Source organism: Pelodiscus sinensis, chromosome 6 (assembly GCF_049634645.1).
Source record: "Pelodiscus sinensis isolate JC-2024 chromosome 6, ASM4963464v1, whole genome shotgun sequence".
NCBI lineage: Eukaryota > Metazoa > Chordata > Testudines > Trionychidae > Pelodiscus > Pelodiscus sinensis.
The window spans coordinates 85,856,007-85,878,054 of record NC_134716.1 but is presented as its reverse complement, the minus strand read 5'-3'; the positions used below and the strand labels follow the sequence as shown (position 1 = coordinate 85,878,054).

At 42.5% G+C, this 22,048-nt stretch overlaps 2 protein-coding genes across 5 annotated transcripts in view; one reads left to right on the top strand and one right to left on the bottom strand.

The window, feature by feature from the left end:
* Positions 1-13,276, top strand: part of WDR41 (WD repeat domain 41) — a 46,733-nt gene extending 33,457 nt beyond the window's left edge. Inside the window, exons 10-13 of the mRNA XM_075932317.1 lie at positions 5,234-5,355; positions 6,347-6,435; positions 8,519-8,652; positions 12,984-13,276. Of these exons, the coding sequence (XP_075788432.1) occupies positions 5,234-5,355; positions 6,347-6,435; positions 8,519-8,652; positions 12,984-13,124 (486 nt within the window). The 3' untranslated portion in view covers positions 13,125-13,276. The remainder of the gene's footprint in view (positions 1-5,233; positions 5,356-6,346; positions 6,436-8,518; positions 8,653-12,983) is intronic.
* A 3,877-nt stretch (positions 13,277-17,153) lies between these two features.
* PDE8B (phosphodiesterase 8B) overlaps positions 17,154-22,048 on the bottom strand; it is a 159,836-nt gene continuing 154,941 nt past the window's right edge. For all 4 annotated transcript variants that reach the window (XM_006119129.4, XM_075932314.1, XM_075932315.1 and 1 more), the window contains exons 20-22: positions 19,501-19,668; positions 17,825-17,954; positions 17,154-17,274 (exon numbers count right to left, since the gene is read on the bottom strand). In XM_006119129.4, the coding sequence (XP_006119191.1) occupies positions 17,162-17,274; positions 17,825-17,954; positions 19,501-19,668 (411 nt within the window). In that variant the 3' untranslated portion in view covers positions 17,154-17,161. The remainder of the gene's footprint in view (positions 17,275-17,824; positions 17,955-19,500; positions 19,669-22,048) is intronic.

Below are 22,048 nucleotides of genomic sequence, written 5' to 3'. Positions count from 1 at the left end.
AACCTCCCCCCCACCTCCAAAGGTTACTTTTTAATAGAAAGCAAAGTGTTTAAATTAGCATTTTCAGTTTACAGTTTACTTTAGCAAGCAATAAAGTGATTGTCAGATTTATTCATGTCTTAAGAATTGGGTATTAATACAGTTAATATTAATTGGATTGGACTAACCCAAGATTACAGAATAGCAGTGGGTAACTTAAGTAGTTCAGTACAGTCATTAGATTCTCAGCTTGGAAACTATCAGACAGCAACAACAATTATGTTTTGTTTTAAATTGACAAAGGCTGGCTTAAAAAACTAGGTAAGTGCCTGTTTTAGTGAAATTAAGATATTTTAATTTTTGGAGCATAAGTACAAGATTTGCCTCCCAGACAGTTCTAGCTGTAGATAGTTTAATACTGAATTAAATAAAGTGCACATTTAAAGTTTGTGCTTTACTATGAACATATCTTACACTGCAGTAAAAAAGTATTCCTGGCTTTGGCCAGGTCTCTTGGAACAATGTAGTTGATTGAGAAGTTTGCAAAGATAGAAGCTCTGTAGTTCTGGGCCTAGTAATATATCAGTGATAACAAAAGGGTGCTCTTCTTTCTAAGAAATTCAGCTGAGGACATTGTTGTTAAGACATGATGAAAATTGCCACGATCAACACTGATAGCTCCCCCCACTATCCTTAGGAAAAGAGAACAATCTCCTCCCCTTCTTACAAGTTGACAAGGCTCACTTCTGAGCAACCACAGTACTTTTGAATTTAAAAATAAAATAGGGAAGGAAGAGCTGAGGTTACCCAATATAAATCCAGGTGTGGCACAGTTCTTGTGGAAATGAAAGCAGGAGGAAGTGGATGAGAGAGAGGATCAGACCTAGTCCTCATTGAAATCAATTACACAGTTCACATGGACTCGAGAGAGAGCAGGATTTGGCCTGAAGGAAATAGTAAGAGGGGGTTTAAAATAATTTAAACAATTATTTCACTGTGTTAGCCTAATCTTATTAGTTTTTAGAAGTAATTCTCTTTATTTCTGCCTTATTTGGATTGAATGAGGAAGCATCTCTCTATGGGCAACTGTTTCCAGAAATGAGAGAAGAGAGGAAAGTAAAACTGATACAAAATGGCCATTTTAGCCCTGGGATTGCTTGGTTCTGCCAAATTTATAAGACCATCCCAGAAAAGTATTCTGGGAGAAAGTTCCTAGACAGACCTGCGTAGGCCCAGTACATTTATTGAGAATAATGGTGAAGTGATTATGTGGAATACTACCCTCTGGTTAATAACAGCTGCCATCCAAGTGGAATACGGTAGTTATGCAAACCAGACTTACATAATGGAGGGGGAACTGTACAGTTATGTTAGTACAGCACCTTTACATTCTGTTGAGAACTACTGTAAACAATAGTGCTTTTAGCCTTTACAATTTGCTGGAAGCTCTGGAGGGCAGGGGTCATCTTTCGTTATAGGAGCGTATAGTGCCCAGCTCACTGGGGCTCAACTTCTTTATCGAAACCTCTTGATGGTACCACAATATAAAGAATCTCCCTGGTTCAGCACCCTCAGGACCTGACCAGTCCCAAAGCAGGAAGTTTGCTGGACCAAGGGAGTTCAGTGCCAGCCCTTTTGCTCCCAGCTGCTAGCTGCCTCTACTCCTGGGCACGGAGGGTTCATTCTTCCCTAGTCTGGCAACACTCTTGGGGCCAACCCACTGGATTTCCTTCCATCCCCCAGAGTGCTCCAGCCTTGGAACACCTATGGGGTTACAGATGATGCCAGACCTGAGAAGTCTAGATTATAGAACTTGCATCTGTGTAGTGCTTAAAAAAAATTGAAATACACTGGCCCAGACCCCATAGTTTAGATAAAATGGTATCAAGATCTCACAACATATCATTTTTCTGCAAACTCAGATACTTTGAGGAAACAAAAGTTTGTCAAATCACTTGTGACAAAGCTGGCAATTAACTTAAATTCTAATCAATAATCTTTTGCGCATAACAACTGCAGAGCAATTGCTAGTGTTTGATTTATACAAAGTGATCCGATGTACAATTTCTTCTGTTTTAGTTTCTTCTTTCTACATGTATTTTTACATTAGAATTGGGCTAGATAGATGTGATATGTTGCTCTACTCACCATTGGTTGGGGCTGCTTCCTTGTAGTTCTGCAGATTAGGCCCATCAGGCAGACACTCCTTCCATCAATTACACTGTTTTCTCCTCCATAGCCATATCTTGCTCCAGGAACCACAGTGTCCTCTTCATGACTCAGCCCTCTCAACAGGCCACTATTGTGATTCCTCTTCTGAGGGAGTGTGGCAAGATTATTGCTCTCTAGCAGTCTTAGACAGTCTTCAGCGTCACTGCCTCAGTGCCAGTCCCACAATGGCAGGCAGGGGAACCTGGATCTACCCTCTATTCTGGATTTCAGCTTAGAGACTCTCTACACAGCAGCCAAGATCTAGTCCTTGCACCTTGCTGCCTTTCCCTGAGCCATGTCCATACCTTGTAGCCTTCCACATTCTAGATTTCCCAATCTCTTCACTCCCTCCTACCATAGGCTACAGAATTCTTGCAGTCCCAGCTACTTTCCATTTCCTGTTTTGTATAGAAACTCCACTTGTTCCTCACAAGTAAGCTTCTCTCTAAGAAGCTGCCTCCCAACTAAAGCTCTCTTCCTCACTGCCACCCTTGCAGCCTAATTAGATGATTGTGCCCACCTAGCCCAGTCAGCTTTTGCAGGGAGAGTATGGGGAGCACATTTCATCACAAACTCTCTGTCTCAGGACTTCAACCCATTCTGCTCTAAATCACCTACTCATACCTGCTACAGCTGTGCTCTCAGGTCACTCCTTTCTTCTCTTAGGCTATAGCTCATGATGAGAGATGCATCTCATTCCTCCATAGTGTTTCTTCCACTAGAACCACAGGTCCTGTGCGGCCTCCACCCAGACCTGCTCTGCAGTTAATAGCTTCTCTCTCATATGTTCCATCTGCTCAGAGTCCTCCTCTATCCTTGTTCCCAGGCTCTGAGGCTCCACTGTTTTGTGGTTCATAGAATCGTAGAACACTAGAACTGGAAGGAACCTTGAAAGGCCATCAAGTCCAGTCCCCTGCCCTCACAGAAGGACCTAGTACCGTCTAGACTATCCCCGATCGATGTCTATCCAAACTGCTCTTAAATATCTCCAGAGATGGAGATTCCACAACCTCCCTAGGCAATTTATTCCAGTGTTTAACTACCCTGACATTTAGGAAGTTTTTCCTAATGTCCAACCTAAACCTCCCTTGCTGCAGTTTAAGCCCATTGCTTCTTGTCCTATCCTCAGAAGCCAAGGAGAACAATTTGTCTCCCTCCTCCTCGTTCTCCTTGACCTCTGAGGATAGGACAAGAAGCAATGGGCTTCATCTCACTGTTAAGCATCCAGGGAGGACACTAATTAATGCAGAGGCTCTTTCTTGTTCTCACATTTCTTTATTTTCCCCCTGGCTTCTCTACTATTCTTACAAGCTCCTTACAGGCCTCTATCTTTTTCCTTGGTCCTTTACCCTTCTCTGAACTCCCTGTTTGGATCAATATCTCTTTATATAGCCCTTTTCCTCTAACACAATTGCTTATTGGGTGATGCTCACTGGGCCCTCTCCTCGCTCCTTGTGTCCTGGTAAAGCTCTGCGTCTTTCCAGATTGGAGCATTCCTGCTCAGATGCCTGCTGCTCTCACAGCTGTAACACTTCAGGGTTAGACCTCTGGCCTCCTAGTCTTGGAGCACCTTTCCCATTCCTGGCCTTTGTGACTCCTCTTGCTTCTTTGCTGAGATATTCTGTAAAGCTGCTGGTTTTCTAATATCTATCCCCACATAGCAGGAACCCACTCCTGTTGCTTCTTATCTCCCCTTTGTGGGAACAACAACTCCAGCATCCACCCTAGTAGGGGACATCTTCCCCTAGCAAAGAAAGTCTTTACTGCCCCTCACCTGAATTCTTACAGGTTGGACCTCCCTGGTCCAGCACCATCGGGCCCTAACTGGTCCCAGATGAGGAATTTAGCCGGACCAGGGGAGGTCATTTCTGGATCCTCTGCTGCTGGCCCCACCCCCTGCCCTGCTGCCCCATTGGGTTCCCTGGCTTCCTTGGCAGTCCAGCTGAGTCATGCACTGGGCTTTCTACCCCCCTCCAATGCCCCCCAGCTCAGCTGTATGCTGGCCTTTCTGACCCTCTCCCCCCAAACCTCTGGGGGCCCAGCTGAATTGTGCACCAGGCTATCCAGCTCCCCTGGGCAGCCCAGCTGGGTCATACGTGCCAATCCCACCTCCCTCCCACAGCCCATTCCCAGCTTTCCCTGCCCTTGCATTGCACTAGCCCCCCAGCACACCAGGATCACAGATGTTGCTGGACAAGAGAGTTCTGGTTTGTAGAGATGTAACTTGTACTGACTCCTTATTTCATGACACCTCCCGCCCGTCCTGCCACATTCTCCACCAGTTTGTAATGGGTTGCTCTACTCGCTGCTGGATAGTGCTGCCTCCTGGTGGGCCTTAGGATTAACTCTGTCAGGCTGATGCTCCTAGTGGGTATATCCCAACAGATTCTACTGCTCCCAGAACCACGGCATTCTATGAGCCTTCCGGACAGGTCACTCTTGTAGTTTCCTCTTCCAGGAGGAGGGTATCAAGGTTTCTGCTCTTCAGCAGCCTGTCAGTCAGTTTTCTGCTTGGGTGGAGGTACCAAGTCCCAACATTTACTCCAGGTTTGGCTCAGGGCCTCTTTACACCACAACCAAGCTCCAGTTTTTGTACTGTGCTGCCTTTCCCTGAGCAATTTCCATACCTCCTGGTCTTCCCCACTTACACTCCTCTAGGTTTGGTCACTCTTATCACTCCCCTCCTCCCAGAGACTAACTCATCTCTGCAGCCTGCTCTGCAGGGCTAGTGTGGGGAGCACACTGTCACAATATATTTAAATGTTTTTGAGTAAAAATATTCCATAAAAGAAACACGCAATGGAATTCAGGTATAATTACAAGTATATTTTTGTGCTGTGCTAATTTTGTAACAATGATATACAAGATCTCCTCCCTATTAAGCAATCTTCCCCTCTCAGCCAGGAAGTGTCAAAGCGTTACCAATTTGGTATTTTTAAATGTCAGAAGGCAGTGCTTTAATGCAGGTTAAAAGGATAGGTCGTATAATACCTCTGGAAATCAAGATGTTTCTGTATGATGTTCTATTGAGTTTTCTTTCTAGTGTGTGTTTGCTGCTGTTGGGAAGGGCATATATGTCTATAACCTTCAAATGAAGCGTCTGATAGCCTGCCAGAGAACTGCTCATGACTCTACTGTATTGCACATTGCAAAACTTCCAAGCAGGTAAAAGTCATGGTAAATTTTGTAATGCAGTAGGGAAATGCAAAGCTCAGAAAGGTGACTATGGCCAAAGTGCACGATTACATTTAACTTCAAGGCAGCATAGGATACCTGATCTTTGGCTTGATCTGCCTTTAAGAAATTGAGAGCCTTGTTTTTAGTTTTGAAACTACATCATTATAATCTGATATGGAATATCATCATTCAGGATGCTCAGTACACAGCTTCTAAATGACAAAGCTTTTACTTTTTAAAATTCAAATTTAGCAAAATAATTAGTTTATATTATGGAAATATCTTTTCACATTTATTTTTTAGTAAAGCTAAACCAAAGCAATTTGATAAAACTCATTTAAACATGTAGGTTGCTCAAAACCAGCCTAATTAATTTAATGAACAAATATTGAACAGAAAATAATCACTCCTAGTTTTTCTCCTAGGAGCCAGATTTCTACCAGGAGCTTAATAGTTCCAGATGTGTTACAAATCTATTAAAACAGAGCTAGGACAAGAAAGCTGGTTGTGATAGACATTTACATCTAATAGCTGTGTTGTTGTTCTCCACTGTTGTTTTTATGGAGATGTCTCTCAGAAGGTAACAAGGCCTTGATCTTGCAAACATTCTTTGCTTAACTTAAAGCATGCAAGTAATCTAATGGGATGAGTGTTCACTGCTTAAAGACTATACATGCATTGGTCTTTGCAGCTTAAGACTAGCTTTTTTTTAAAAAAAAGCAATACATTTATAAAAGCATTAGATTAGAGGGGATTGCAAATTTGTATAGTTTTATACTAGTTTTTCTGAGTTCACTAATTTTTCCTATTGCAAGAGAGGTTAAATAATAAATCATGTTAAATGTCTGAAGAGCTACTGGTAATAAAATTGGGTAGAATCTTGGGGTACTTACTGTATTGTAATGACTTTTTATAAGTAGATTTGTGTTAATGTGTTAATGCTGGTTGTTTCAATATAATTTCTCATTTGGTTGGACAGGCAGTTGATATCGTGTTCAGAAGATGGCAGTGTTCGCATTTGGGAGCTACGAGAAAAGCAGCAGCTTCCAGCTGAGCCTGTTCCAACAGGTTTGTCTATAGCTCCAAAGAGAATTGGGTATATAAAACTGATGTTAAATAAATACCCATCCACATATGGACACCAAAGTTGACTGTAAAAGACTAGATGCTCCTCAGAATAACATAAAAAAAATTAAATTAGGACACGCTTGCAGTTGAAGCAGCTTTCATGGGAAATTTTGTTCTTCCTTTATTCTCCCCCCCCCACCTGAATTTATAAATAAAGCAACTTTCAGGCAGCTGGTATGCATAGCCTCATCTATGCAGTTTCTGCAGTAAGTTCTGGCCACGTAGACCACTGTACAGGTGGAGCCTTGTCAAAGCCACGGCTGGTTGCAGAGAGCCACCACACAGAGCTCTCCTTCTCCCTTTTGTTCTTCCTTAGGGTCTTTGTTGGAACGGAGATATATTTAAGCCTGTTTTTCTGTTCTTAGAAAATGCACCACAGATCACAGCTTCCTTGGAGAGTCATTCTAACTTATTTTTACGCTTTGCAACCAGTTTTCACTCTCTGCATTGATTATAAACACTTCAATATGAAATCGATACTCGGTATTCAAAGTCTCAGCTGTGGTGCTTAGTTGTGATGTAACATGATTTAAGATGTCCTCAGGCGGTACATAACTTTTATAATCAAAAGCAAATGAAGAGGTTACATGGGGCTACTACATGTTAGGGGAATAAATGGAGTTGCTGTTGTATAGTACTGTTCTTGTTCACTTGTCCTGTCATCACTCTCATACAGGTTTCCAATTTGTTACCCTTCTTGTGTTTTTGTGTGTGCATGTGCTCTAGTCAGAAAGTAGAGCGGTTGGATGATGTTTAGGCATGGCTGGCCCTAGCCCATAAGGCACGCCATGCAGGGAGCGCTTTAGCATCCTCCCCTCCATAGTTACATAATACAAAGATTCACAGGATCACACTTGGGTTCTCACTTCACTTTATTCTTATATTCACTTACTGATGGAAGACACCCGGCTCCTTTATTCCCAGGAGGGCATTGCTGACAACATGCAGGGAGGCTCAAAGAAAATTTAGTTCTCAAGCCCAGAACGTTTTAGATGAGTGAATAATGAATCCACATACAGAAACATTTTACTTCAAACATTCTATTTTCCCTTTTATGACTAACAAACAAGCAAAACAGCACCCTGAGCCCAGCATCTGCCTCACCTGGCACTGTAGATGATCCCTGGGGTTGTTTCCCCCTCTCCAAAATCCAGCCTGCCTTCAGCTTGTAGAGGATGCCCAATTTTTCCAACTGTCATTCATAAATTTACCCATTGTGGTTTGGAGACTGGGGTCTAAATGAGTACTGACCTGTAGGGAATCAACCTGGATAAGAGAGACTGCATATAGTACATGGGGGAAAGAGCAGCAGCAGAAGGGCTATCCCTATCGTGAATTACAGAGTTACCAGCTCCTTATTGCTTAAGTTTGTAACTTAAGAAAATTGAATTTGCAGCTGCTTCTGATTAACCAGGAACAACAGCTGTTGAGAGCAATCCTGGAGGAGCAGTTGGCAGGGGCTTTTTTGTCCTTAAGTCCCTTTAAGTGATAGTTTTCTTTACCTCTACATTCTCCTTCCTAAACAGTGCAGGACCAGAAACTTGGGCTTGTTAGCTGTTGTCAAACATAAAAACGTATTTGTGCAAGTTACTGAGGAGAGGGAGAGAGAGAGAGAGAGAGAGATCAGTGCTTCTTCATTCCTCCTTTTCCAGTCAATTTAAGAAAAACCAATCAGCAGCTCAGAGTAGAGACAAACCTACTCTTTTTCTAAGCTATTTCTCTCTGCTAAACCACCTTCACTGTCTCATCCCATTTAGAATCTAAGCAGGTAATTTAATTTGCCTGCCATGACAGGTCTATGCAGGGGGGCCGTATATAGAGTTTGTTACCTCCTGATTTAAGTGTGTAGTTATAATGCAGAAATGTGTTTTACTCATTGGTTATTTTTATTATTTAAATTGTAATGTCACAATTTTTGAGTTAAGTGACAATATCCCAGAGTCCTCTAAGTATATGTTTAGTCAGTCAAATGTTAATAGAAGCCTTTGCCAAACAGAAGGATTTTCTCTTATGTGCGTGCCAGGGTTTCTGACCATGTGGGGATTTGGAAGGGCCAACAAGCAAGCAAGCCAAACTGCTAAAAAGATGCAAGAAAGCACAACATCATATTCCTTGGAGCTAATTGGTGATTTGATTGGGCATTCATCAGCTGTGCAGGTAGGTAGAATTTAGTAAGCAAAAAAGCATGAATCCCATTAATGCTGTAATTTTGATAATGTTGTTTCTTAAACATCTAATTTGTGAGGAGATGTCTTGGGGAATCTGATTGTCATGCTGCAGAGCAGCATGGAGGCCTAAGCTTTGGCTTTGCTTTCACAGAAAATTTCTGAAAAAAGAGAAACCAAGTCCATCACAAAGATGTCTGGGGCAAAGTGATGTCTAATTATAATTTATTGAGCAATGTAAGAGACAAGTCAAATCTGCTAGTACAAAATTTGTAAAAGATTTAGAACAATTACAGATCCATGAAGAGAACTGTAGAAATAGAAACCATAGAAGATACCACCTTCTGCATAATCAGGTTTCTTAAACAAATTTTACTTGAGTTCTCTAAAGATCTCAAACTGGCATTGGGAACCTGGATATGCAGGCTCTAGGCTTAGACTCCAACTCTAAGCCAGTGGGCTATAATAAATAAAGCCTATTTAGAAGCCTTCTGTCCTGTAAGGTGAATGAAGAAGAGATTTTCATACATCAATCAAAACATTTATAGAAGTGCTCCACTTAGGAAGGAACAATCAGTTCCATACATACAAGATGGGAAGCGACTGTCTAGGAAGGAGCATGGCGGAAAGGGATCTAGGGGTCATAGTGGACCACAAGTTGAATATGAGTCAACAGTGTGATGCTGCTGCAAAAAAAGCAAATATGATTCTAGGTTGTATCAACAGGTGTGTTGTAAGCAAAACTCGTGAAGTCATTCTGCCGCTCTACTCTGCACTAGTTAGGCCTCAGCTGGAGTACTGTGTCCAGTTCTGGGCGCCACATTTCAAGAAAGATGTGGAGAAATTAGAAAGGGTACAGAGAAGAGCGACAAGAATGATTAAAGGTTTAGAGAACATGACCTATGAAGTCAGGCTTCATGAACTGGGCTTGTTTAGTTTGGAAAAAAGAAGATTAAGGGGGGACATAATAGCGGTTTTCAAATATCTAAAAGGGTGTCACAAGGAGGAAGCAGAAAATTTGTTCCTCTTGGTTACTGAGGACAGGACAAGGAGTAATGGGCTTAAAGTACAGCAGGGGAGCTTTAGATTGGACATTAGGAAAAAATTCCTAACTGTCAGGGTGGTCAAATATTGGAATAAATTGCCAAGGGAGGTGGTGGAATCTCCCTCTCTGGAGATATTTAAGAACAGGTTAGACAGACATCTGTCAGGGATGGTGTAGACGGAGCTTGGTCCTGCCTTGAGGGCGGGGGGCTGGACTCGATGACCTCTCGAGGTCCCTTCCAGTTCTATTATTCTATGGGAATTTGCTAATAATGTTTCTTTTGGCTATTGGTTGAAAGCAGCATTAAATGTCCTTATGTATACAGTGTGAGTTCTTATTATTTGTCTTTTAAAATCAGGTACCTCTCCAGGCTGCTATCTGCCCAGTAAAATGTTTTATTTTAACTCTAAATGTCTACACCTGCCCTTGCATCTTCAAGGTTCTCCAGTCTGGGAAACACAAACACGAGTATCTATTTCTTGTTCTAGAATTTCAGCATAAGAAAGGTTATGTACCCTGGGAAAGAAAGAGTTGGTTGGGGAGACGTCCCCACTTGGATCTCTGGCAAAACAAAGCCAAGGATAAAATGTATCCCTATGCTCTAAACATTTTTCCATTTTTCAATTTGATTTGCATGCAAAAATTCATATTTGCTTAACTCCAGCCACATCCAATTCACAGCAAGCCACAGCCATTTCTTGCAGCAGGTGCATATGAATCAGTGACTGAAATACCCCATGCCACTATGCAATTGTTTATTCTTCAGTAGTCTTTATAATATCTTGGCAATATCCGTATCACTGGGTCTCTTTACTGCAGCATTTTGCATGGGGAATATTGTAATTTTTAACTCCAAGCAAACAGGAGCAGTTTACAATGGAAATATAGCTGGCATAATGAAAGTTGCCAGTGAAACATGATATCCAAAGCTGTGGCTTTGAAGTATTTCCACCTGGGAAACCCCATTGCTGGTAACTGTTTTTGCCTATTCCTGGAGGAGGCAGATTGTGATAGATTCCTTTGGTTGAATGCTTCCTGAGGACAGAAGCTTCCTAATCAGCTGAGGGATCAGGATATTGCAACTAAGATAGTTGTGCCTTCTGACATGTTCCTGTAACTGCTGCTCTGAATTGTTTTAGTATTTTGACAGTTTGACATCTGCTGTTTTGCCATTTCTGGTTCCTTTTACTGTTTGTTGCTTCTTGACTGGTGGCAGATTGTTGCTAGTCCATGAAGAGAAGTCTTGAGGGATTTCCCTTTCTTCATGCTGTCTACTTGCCAGTAGTGCCATTTGTCAGTCCTAATTGTCTTGTAAACTGTCTTTCTTCTGTTCTTTAGCTGTTCTAGCTTGGCCACTTTCCTGTCAGTCTGTTTGCCTTGGCTAGACATACTTTCCTGTCCGAAGAAGTTGCCATCTTCTCACTTACTATATGATCTCTAGCAGCATGTAGGTCCCCTGGAACATTGACATAAGCCCTGATGTGATGTGGAAGGACAGTGCTGCCCACTGGGTAGAGCATAGAGACCTACTTTTTCTCCTGGTTCTGCCCGCTGGGTGATCTTGGGCAAGTCACTTCATTTATGGGTCAGCTTTCCCATCTGTAAAAGAGATGACTTTTGCTAAAATACTTTGAAAGTACCAGAGATGATTGTGACAACTTGTTTTTTCTGCTCTGCCTCTCATTTGTTCGGCAAATTTGGTATGAAATCTCACATACATGGAAAACAGTCTACATTTCAATGAAAATATGTGCTGAAAAGAAGAGGTTACTTACCTTGTAACTGTAGTTCCTCAAGATGTGTTGCTCATGTCCATTTTGATTGGGTGTACACACGCCGCGTGCACGGATTCCGGAGCTTTTTTCCCTTAGCAGTATCCGTAGGGCCAGCAGGGATCCCCCTGGAGTGGCACCAGTATACCAGTGCATATATACCCCTGCTGGCCCCTCCACCCCCTCAGTTCCTTCTTACCGCCCGTGACGGTAGCTGGAGCATGCTTTCAGGCTGTTAGCCTATCTCTTAGCAACTGTATTTCTTTATCCGTTGTATTATAGTTCTACTTGAAGTTTTATCTAGTTAAGTAGTTAACTGCTGTAAATAGTGTAATTAGTTAGATAGGGGAGCACAGCGGGACCCTCCCCATGAGGGGAGGGCATGCCAGGACCCCAGGGCTTTAAATCCTGTGATTCCTGCTCTAAACCTATGCCCTGCGGAGATCCCCACTCCGACTGTCTAAAGTGCCTGGGAGAGGGCCATTGAGCCGAAAGCTGTGCTATCTGTAAGAGCTTTAAGCCCCGGACCAAGGAGAGGGACTCCTGGCTGAAACTCCTGTTAATGGAGTCGGCACTGCAGCCCCAAGGCGAGGAGCGCCCTCAATCTGTCCGCAGCGCACCGTCGGCGGCACCCGTGTCGGCCAAGCACCGACCTGAGACCGACAAGGCACTGAGACATAGATCACAGTTCCCGGTGCCGAGGGCCTCCAAGAGCTCGAGGGGACGCTCTGCGGAGAGGAGTGCCCAGAAGGTGTGCCCTAAGGAGGGGCACCTATCTTCTAAGGCCTCGAAGAAGAGGTGCAGCCCAGACAAGGGCAAGAGCCCGGGGCAGCCTGCGGGGATAGGAGAGGTCTGTCATCCCTCCACCCCAGAAACCTTTGAGGCAGCCCGGGACCTTATCCAGATGGCCACGCAGGAAGGGGAGGGCCCGGTGCCGCGGGAGCGGACCGTGCCAGTGTCGGCCTCGAGCGTACCCCCAGCAGGCTATGGCAGCCGGGCCGTGGGTCTCTCTGGGAGAAGGGCAGGCCTCGGCCCAACAACAACAGCATTTCCCAGTGCCGGCAAGGGCACCGGCACCGGAGCCGGGACGAACACCGGCCTTGACTCCGGGACCCTACTTGGCAGCACAGGCAGCGGCACCGCGAGTGAGTGCGCTTGCGGCACCGATGGCCCTGGCACCTGGGCACCTGGCACCGGTACCCCAGACGGGCCCATGGGCGGTGCAGGGCCCCGCACCGTATTATACGCCGGCCGCGGCACCACAGCCGGTGCCCTGCACGGCACGGACGCTGCTGCCTCTCCCAGCACCGATCCCAGCTTACACCCTGGGAGTGCCATCTCAGCAGCAGACCGCGGTGCCGCAACATGTGGCGGCACCGGTGGGTTACTTACCGGCCTACCAGATGCAGCTGGGCACGGTACCACCGTAGCAAATATGTGCTGAAAATAAGCAACTTGCCTACATCTACATGTGTTGCATAATCATGTTAAATTTTTTTGTTGCAGATGTTCCTGTACTTTGATGAACTTGGACTGGTGACATGCTCTGCTGACCACCTTATTATTTTGTGGAAAGACGGAGAAAGAGAGTCTAGACTGCGAAGTTTAGCATTATTTCAGAAATTAGAGCAAAATAATGATTTGTAGCTTAGGTTCTAACTTGGTTGAATAAGAGGTAGCATGAGCTTTGTATGTTAGGTGTGCGAGAAAAGGAAATTAAGCTATTTGAAAATAACATCCTGTATCATTATGCCATACTTTTAAAATGTTTTACAATAAAGGTGGTATATTCTCCCTTGCTTTGAATTATGAGTTGCTATTATACTATGCAGCCAAAGAACTATGTGCTTGAAATAGTGGCCGTCTATTTCAACAGGAGGGCCACGTTTGTTTTTTAAACCATTGTTAGTAATATCAGTTGATATAATTAATTCCATCCATAATTTCTTTAAAGAATCAATCTAGAGATAAGCATTAGACTAAAATTCTTAGTTGAATCAAACAGTTGTTTGTTGGGATTTTCACTTAAGGATGTTAAGCAGGTAAATGACTAATTGTGTACTTGATACAATTTATATTGATTACACTATTAGTTGATAAGCCTCTGCTGTGGTGCTGCCATTTAAATGTTGTAGGGGCCAGGTGTGCAGGCAGTCTGCAGCGAGGGAGGGGGAGTAGGTCCGAGACCCAGTGCGAGCTGGGACTCAGTAGTCCCAGCTTGTGCTGGGTCCCAGATGGCTGTGGTTCTGCCCAGACGGCTCTTAGTATATTTACAAGACCGAGTTGCAGCATGGGTGGCCTCCCTTTTAAGCCAGCTCCCTCAGCACTAGTTCCTGTCCCTACTCCCCCTTGCTGCCTCTATCAGAGGTGGAGGGGCGGGAGAAAGACTCAACTAGTTGATAAGCCTAAGCTTATCAGGTAGTTAACTACTCAAGTAGTTGCTTATATCCCTACTTCTAATACAGCCACCCTCACATGAGGGTCAACAAAACATAATTAGTGGTTTCATTTATATAGTCTCTTACTTAAATGCAGAAGTAGATGGCTTTTCTGATTAGTGGTTTGGGTTTAAATGTCTGCAGAAAATTAGAAACATGAATGTCATTAGGTAAATGATTTTTAGTATTTTAAATTTTTATAATGTGCACAAAAGTAGGGGAAGAAATGGCCATTGACTGTATTTGTTTTGCCAACTCCAAGTAGAAGGCTACTGGTAGCTCAGGGCTTATCTAGACTACTGGGAACAGTCGAAAGGATATGCAAATTCTGCAGGCATTGAGGTTTTCGCGGCTTTTCGACAAGTGGAGGTTTGCAGAAAAAGCTGCGTCTAAACTACTTTCACTTTCGAAAGCATGATTAGAAGAATATCTGCAAATTCCTGTGGAATTTGCATATCCTCTTTTGACTGTTCCCAGTAGTCTAGATAAGCTCTCACAGTAGTGTCCTTAATGGGGATTAATGCACCTGAGATGGCTTATGTAACAGTGTGGTTAGTACACAGTTACAGGTTAGCTTTCCACTTTTAATCATTTCCTCATCTCAGTTTGATAATTGCTAGGCTTTTTAGAATGCAAGAACCTCTGTATTCAACAGACTAGAAATGGCTTGTTTAGTGTTAGAGAGAAATCTGGGGGAAGTTTTTTTTGTTAGTTTTAAAGTAGTAAGCCCAGAGAGAAACATGGCAGTTTTAAAAACAGGTTGTTAGGGCATGATGGTCATGCATCCTGTTGAAGTACAGAGCCATAGCTTTTCCTGTACCACCTCTTCCTTTTGAATCAGGGGAAAGGTTTAAAGTCTAATTCTGAATTTAGCCGAGTTGAAGCTATAGGAAGCCCAATTAAAACATAAGGATCAGGCCACTCATTCCTACGCTAAAACCAGCAGGAGAAAGCTCTAACAGAAGAAAGGAAAAAACCCAACAAGGATAAGTGACAAGTTTTGCTGGTATAAGTGGTATACACATAGCCTAAGACTTTTATTGGACAAGGTCATCATTGTACTCTGCACTTTCCTCAATCAGTGAATAAACAAAAATTGAGGCTAAGTAAGTTAGAATTTTACAACTAATATTGACTGCAGATTAAAGCTTCAGGTAAACAGAAATGTGGTTGAGCTTTATTTCTTCAACAGTTAACATATCTACAGTACTGTAAGAGTTTAAAGTTGGTATAAAATTTGACAATAGGAAGCTGAAATAAATCTTTATACAGAACATCTGTAGTCTGAAAACAGATATTGAATTTAACAAACTGAGTTAGAGACAACACTATGACATTTCATGGGAGATCTTTCCCCTTCTCCCAACAGAAGCTACAGTCTTTTAGCATATAAATGGTTCAGGATACAACCACTGCCAGAATACTTGCTCTTAAAATGAAGAATGAGAACAGCAAACATTTTTACAGTATAAAACCTGGAGGTCAACTTATTTGAATAAAAATCTATTGGAAAAAAATGTAATTAGAGCTAATAGTGGGACATCATGAGAATAATGAATATAGAACAGTTCACCCAAAACACCATTCTTCAAATATACACAAAGCAGCATTATCATACACAGCAAACTGCCCCAGCTATGACAAAAGTAAGGTTCTATTACAATTCTAACAAAAATATAGCTTATATACATTTCTCTGCATGGAAATTGTATGCCGTTTCCCTTTGTTTACATAACTTGGTACAAAACATAGAAAAATGTTGGCACATTATGTAAGCTTCCTGCAGTAAACTACAATCATTGTCATATTTCCTCCAGAGCAGTATGTCGTATTTTCTCTTCGCCTGGTTTGCTACTTGATATAGCACAAAACAGAGGTCTAGAACTTGTCCAAAGTCCTTTATTTTCTATGAGCAATGTGCTACCTCTTTTATATAAAAGTCACAGCTTGTAACTCGACTGTAGCTTGGAGTGCACACAGTATTAAAATCAGTAATTTCCATTAGCTATTTTGCTAGTATAAACAAAGTCTAAAATCTTGAACTCAGGGTTTGCACAAAGTAGTGATTAAAATGAGATGTATAAAAATATGCATTTGTGCTTTGGAAGCGTTACCATAAATTTCATATTTTAAAACTAATGAAAATACTTTCAGTTTCTAACTTATTTACATTTTTTGAAATACTTTTTACATCATCTAATAAAACAGTATTTTTATTAGAGGGGAAAAAGCATAAGTTATAATGCTGTTATAATTTATAATCTGAAAACTCATAAAGCTACAGGTCCATACTATATATAACACAATATATGGCCTTGTGTCCATAAAATTTAGATCAGTTTAATAAAATCTTAATTGTTTGTACATATGGTCACATTTTATTAAAAAGGTTATTAATCTGTTCTACAGTGTATTGGCTAATATAAAATATGATTAAAAGTCCCCAGTAACCGATATGACAGCACAGACAAAAATGAATCACGCCAGTTATATGAACCACAATAAATGTTCTTTATGTAACAAATTGAATTAAATCTGACTGATTTATTTTTAATAATCAAGCATTTATATGGGAAAGAAAGGAAACTGGTTGGTCTGTCCCATATGACTGAGGTAAAGGTATATTCAATCTTTGATTAAAAACAAAAGGTTAAAGTGTGTAGGCAGTCTAAGTAGTGTTCCTCTCTGAAAACAGTAGGTTTTACAATTATTTATCCTAACAATTTGTGAAGCCTTACTACTTCTACTCTGGAGTGTCTTAAACTTCTCAAAGGGTTTTCCTTGTGAGGAAAACATATGTAAGGGGGACACATTTATGCCAAATTATGGTAGATTTTATTCTGTTTTGCGTTTGAGTAACCTATTTTGCATTTCACAGGAGAATAGATTATACTTTTGTAGGAGAACCTTTTGTACATAATGTCTTTTAGTCACTAAATAAGATTGCACCTGTTACAAGATTTGACAAACGCACTAAACAAACATTACAAATTAGCTTTAGAAATACCTGTTCTGCCATGAAAGGATAGTTCCAAAGATCATTTATTCATTTCCAGTTACATACATACCTTTATGAAAAGCAATGTTGTAGAATCTAGAGCATTTTAAAAGTGAGGAATAAAATATTCTCCTTGCTGCAGAGATTAAGTTCATATTAAAGGAGACACCATGCCTCTTGTATCTAATTCAGTAAAGGATTCACAGTGTGACTGGTAGATCAAGAGGGCCTGTTTTCTTCTCTTAGCTTCAGTTGTTCTCTGCTGGAAGCCTGAGACTCTTGCACTTTAACTCATCTAATGTCTTCCAATGTTTGTAGTTATCAGCCAAGTGTTGCATCAAAACAGGTAGATGTGCAAATGCTGCAGTGCATAGAAGGAACAACAGCATATCACAGCTTTGTATGGCACAAAGGGTTCAGAAGTATGGCACCAGCCTTACTTGGCCTAACATTTATATTATAATCTGGCAGGTGAGTGTAATCTTGCCCTTATTTTACTTGTTTGTACTATTGTTCAGATCCGTAGAGGCACCATTTGTGCTGTTGCTGTGAAAACAGCACAGTCAGCAAATCCCATTAAAATCTAACAATTTTCATTTGCTCAGAAGAAATATTCTGCTCAAGGAGAAAGTTGCTAAAAATATTTTCAATCATAAATCATTAAATAAGGTGAATAACATGTTTTATTTTTAAAAGTACTTGATTCTCAGAAATAATCCGCAATAAAGCTTTTTCCATATAAACTGCAATTTATACAAATAATAGTTAGATCCTCCTGCACAGTCAGTATTGACACAGTAACTGAATTGGAAAATAGTAGCAGAACCAGGGCTTAAGATAGTGAAAACCATTAAGTTTGTAGCAGGGATTTGCTCTTCAAAACAGAAGGAAGAAAATGTGGAACTTCTTACCATCCCAGGCATCAAACATGTCTGTTATAAAATAATCGATGAAGGAGATCTGAGACTTGGGGATGCTACAGGTGTTTCGGTCAAATACTGGCATTACAACCGGTAGACCCTGTCTTTTCTCTTCATCGGTCTGTAGAAAACAAAACTAATTTTAGCCTTAAAAGCTTTACCATACTAGAGTGAAGGCAAGCTGAGGATTAGATGAATTTGTAAGTAGACTAAAAGTTTTTTAGCCAATCACCAGAACACAAAAATTGCAAACTAGTGGGTTAAAAAGATTACAGTATCATTAGTTAAGACAGATTAAAAGCTCCTACTTGGAGGATTATTAAAAACACCTATTTACAGTAAAGTTACTAACCTTGGCACTTCCTTTGTGTGGACCTGCTGTGATTGCTGCATTGACTAGTCTAGTCTCTTATTCCAAAGTCCTACTTAGAAACCCATTACAGAGTTCTACCCATGGGGCACAGGAGAAAGACAAAGAGGAAAAAAAACTTCTCTCGTTTGCTCTTTTCCTTAGTGTAATTTTATAAGTATAAAACTGTAATATTAAATATAAAGATAAACAAGTGCCTAGAGCTAAAGTTAGCCTCTGCCTCAATGATAGTAAGTACTAAATTGTAATGACATATTTATTTCTAAGTATTATTTTAAATCAATACAAGTCCATTTTAAGTGTTCAGGTTAGAAAGTACCCAGAGGCTTCACTCAGTGGAAACAAAGCAGAATTGTGCCACATCTCCCATTAATAACTGTGCCATATCTCCCATTTGGATTTTGACAGCTGAAATGCATCAGTCTGTCTCCCGTGCAGCTCTCCTAAAGCACACTATTTGGGAAGTCACACATAGCAATGCAAAACATAATTTACAGCAGCCCCTATTAGCTGCGGTGGTTTAAGCACTTTATGCTCAAGCCAACACGCATCGGGATGAGAGTTCACTTCTCTTGCTGCTGAAATGTTGCTACTAGCAGAGTGGAACCCAACAGCTTTTTAATAGTCCACAGTTCTTTGGAGGGGGAACTTAAGAGTATTTCATTTTCTGGAAACTGCAGGAAGTGTCTGGAGGAGGCATAATGGCACTAAGAGTTAGGAAGGAAAGCAGAGCTCAGGTCCCTGCTCTGATGAAGGTTACCATGGGAACTTTAGTGATCACACATGGTTGGTCTTACATCATATCTGAAAAATAACACTTCCAATAGCAGAGTGCTGCATAACTCCACGCTGAGGTGATAGTTCCAATATGACTGAGGGAAAATATTCTTTACTGAATCACCAAGGAGTCTCCGCAGATAAAGAATTCTGGGAGAGTGGTATGACTGGAAACTGGAATGGGGATTGTAACAAGAGGAGTAATTATCTGTTGGACAGACAGAAGATAAACAAAGTTGTACAACTGAAGCACAAAAATGTTCCCTCCAAATAGTTTCACTTTGCAAACCTAATACCAAACTCAAGCTTGCCTGGCAGGGAGCAAGTTGAAGATTTAGCTGCAGACATGTTTTTCCTCATATACAGTGAGACCCTATTAGTGGGAGAAAAACAGATTAAAAACATTCTATTTTGAATCTACAGGATCATTAGCTGGACTCCAAGGTGACTAGCATAGAGTGGGTAGTACATGCATACTCGTGTGAGCTAATGAGATGTATTCAAACAATAAAAAAAATACCTGTGCAAAATATTCCTCTGAAATCCTCCCAGCCCATTCGACACACAGTTCTAAAGGGCGACATGGATTTGCTACATCTGCACATTTAATCATCATACGTTTGATCAGTGTCTGGTTCTCTGGAAAATTCTTCACATTGGTTGTACATTCACAGTCACTGCCTTCACTCTGTAACAGAGGGAGGAGTCCATCAGTTTGGTGGCAACATGAGCAATAGAAATATAAGCATCTTGTTTCATTCCTCCCTGACACACTTATAACAAATGTGCACCCTGCGCTCTCCAATTAGATACACAGTATGCTAGTTCAGAATGCCATACTGGGTCAAACCAGTGCACTATCTAGCCCAGTATCTTGTCTTCTGACAAAGCCAGATGCTTCAGAGAGCTTTGAAAGAACAGGCAATTTATCCCATGATCCATCCCGTTATCCAGTCCAAGTTTCTAGCTGTCAGAGATGTAGGGAAACCCAGTGCGTGGGGTTGTGTCCCTGATCATCTTGGCTAACAACCATTCATGGACTCAGGTATACTTTTGGACTTCACATCTTCACAACAAATGAGTTCCACAGTTTGACTGTGCATTGTATGATATAGTATTTCCTTATGTTTGTTTTACCCCACTGCCTATTAATTGTATTGGGTGGTCCTTGGTTTGTGTGTTCTGCAAAGCACTTCCTTAGCTGCTGTCACCAAATCAATCAGGATTCTGTAGACCGGTGTCATACCCACCCCACTCCCACCTCAGTTGTCTCTTCTCCAAGAAGAAAAGTCCCAGTCTTTTTAATCTTTCCTATATGGAAGCTGTTCCATACCCCTAATGATTTTTGTTGTCCTTCTCTGTACTTTTTACAATTCTAAATGTCTTTTCTGAGATGGGGCGACCAAAACTGCATGCAGTATTCAATGTGTGGACGTACCAGGGATTTATAACATGGCAATAAGATATTTTCTGCCTTCTTACCTATACTTGAATGTGGTTTTGGAGGACTAGCCATAGTGATTCCAAGTACTCTTACAAGTGGTGATAACTAATTTCGGCCCATCATTTTGTATGAACAGGTTGAAACTCTATGGTTGGAGACTCTCTGGTGTGGCAACATCCATGGTCCTTCTGGCCATGGATGTTGCTGGACTACAGAGCCTCAGCACAAGGTTGCCAGTGGCTGGGAGAAGGAGAGTTAGCTGGGCTCAGAAACCAGTGGGGCCACCCTTGTCTGCAGGGAAGGGGGGCCAGGAAGGATGGGGTGGGGGCTTGCAGAGCTCACAGCTGGCAGAGCTGTGGGAGGAGAGCTGGAGGGAGAGCCAGGAAAACAGGACAGGGTTTGGGGAATGGCACTAAGGTCTAGAAGGGAACAGACAGTGACTTTTAGTTAGAGTAGCGCTGGGCAAAATACAGCCCAGGGGCCAGATCCAACGTGCCAAGCCACCGGATCCAGCCTGTGGATGCTGTGGGGAGCCTCAAGCAGACTCCCTGCTTCCCCTCCCCCCCAGGATCAGAAAAGCGGCTGCCATTTCTCAGCTGTGAGCCTGAGGAAGTGCTTCACACACTGCTTCCGCCCCCAGCACCATCCCATTGGTGGATTTCTGGCCAATGGGAGCTGCCTGTTTGAAGAACAGGCAGTGTGCGAAGCACCACTTCCTCCACCCCTCAAATGCTTACTCACCAGTGCACATGACCCTGCAGCTTGTGTGGAGGCAGGGCAGGCAGGCAGCCCTGCTGGGCTGCTGGCCAGGAATCACCTAGGTAAGTCTGTTGGCCAGAGCCTGTCTCTGGCATTTCAGTCCTTGGCCGCCACTCCTGCTCCCCTATCCCACGTAAGCCAAACCCTCTGTTCCCCTCCCGAACCCATACCCCTCCCAAACCCTGCACCCATGTCACCTGCCCCAGGTCACAACCCACACCCCTATACCCTAATCCCAGCCCTAGGTCGCAAACCGAATCCCTGTACCCCAGTGCAGAGCCCCAGGTCACAACCGCCGCCTTCACCCAAACTCACTCCCAGACCCCACATCCTCTTCTGCACCCAAGTCCCTGACTCTAAGCTCCCTTGTGCACACAACCTCCATCCCAGACCCCAGACCTCCTCCATTAATATCATGGAAAAGTGCAGCCCTTGACCACTTTCCAAAATCTTGGAGTGCCCCCCCCCACACACATAAGTTATTGCCCACCCCTGGATTAGAGGGTCCATGAGCTGAAACCAAGAAAAAATGGTGGGCCCAAGTCCTCCATCAGTCACTGAGAGAGTGGCACTAAAAAGGCAATGAACAGAAAGACAGTACCTAAGACAGATGAAGGAAGACTCTGATACCTTGGAAAGAGAAGACAGGAAGAATGACCTGCCTGGAGAGATAAGCCATGAGGAGGCAGCAACAGCTCATGAAGTAAGAGAGATTTTTTGGGGGGGGGTGGGTGGGTGGGGGGGGGGGGTAATGTACAACTGTGGGTAGGCATGTCAACCTTGCAAGCTAGTTCCTAGAACTACCAGGAGGTGTCGCCATCCTGCTGGTGAGCAGATCACCCTATCACAAGGGTATACAGATAGT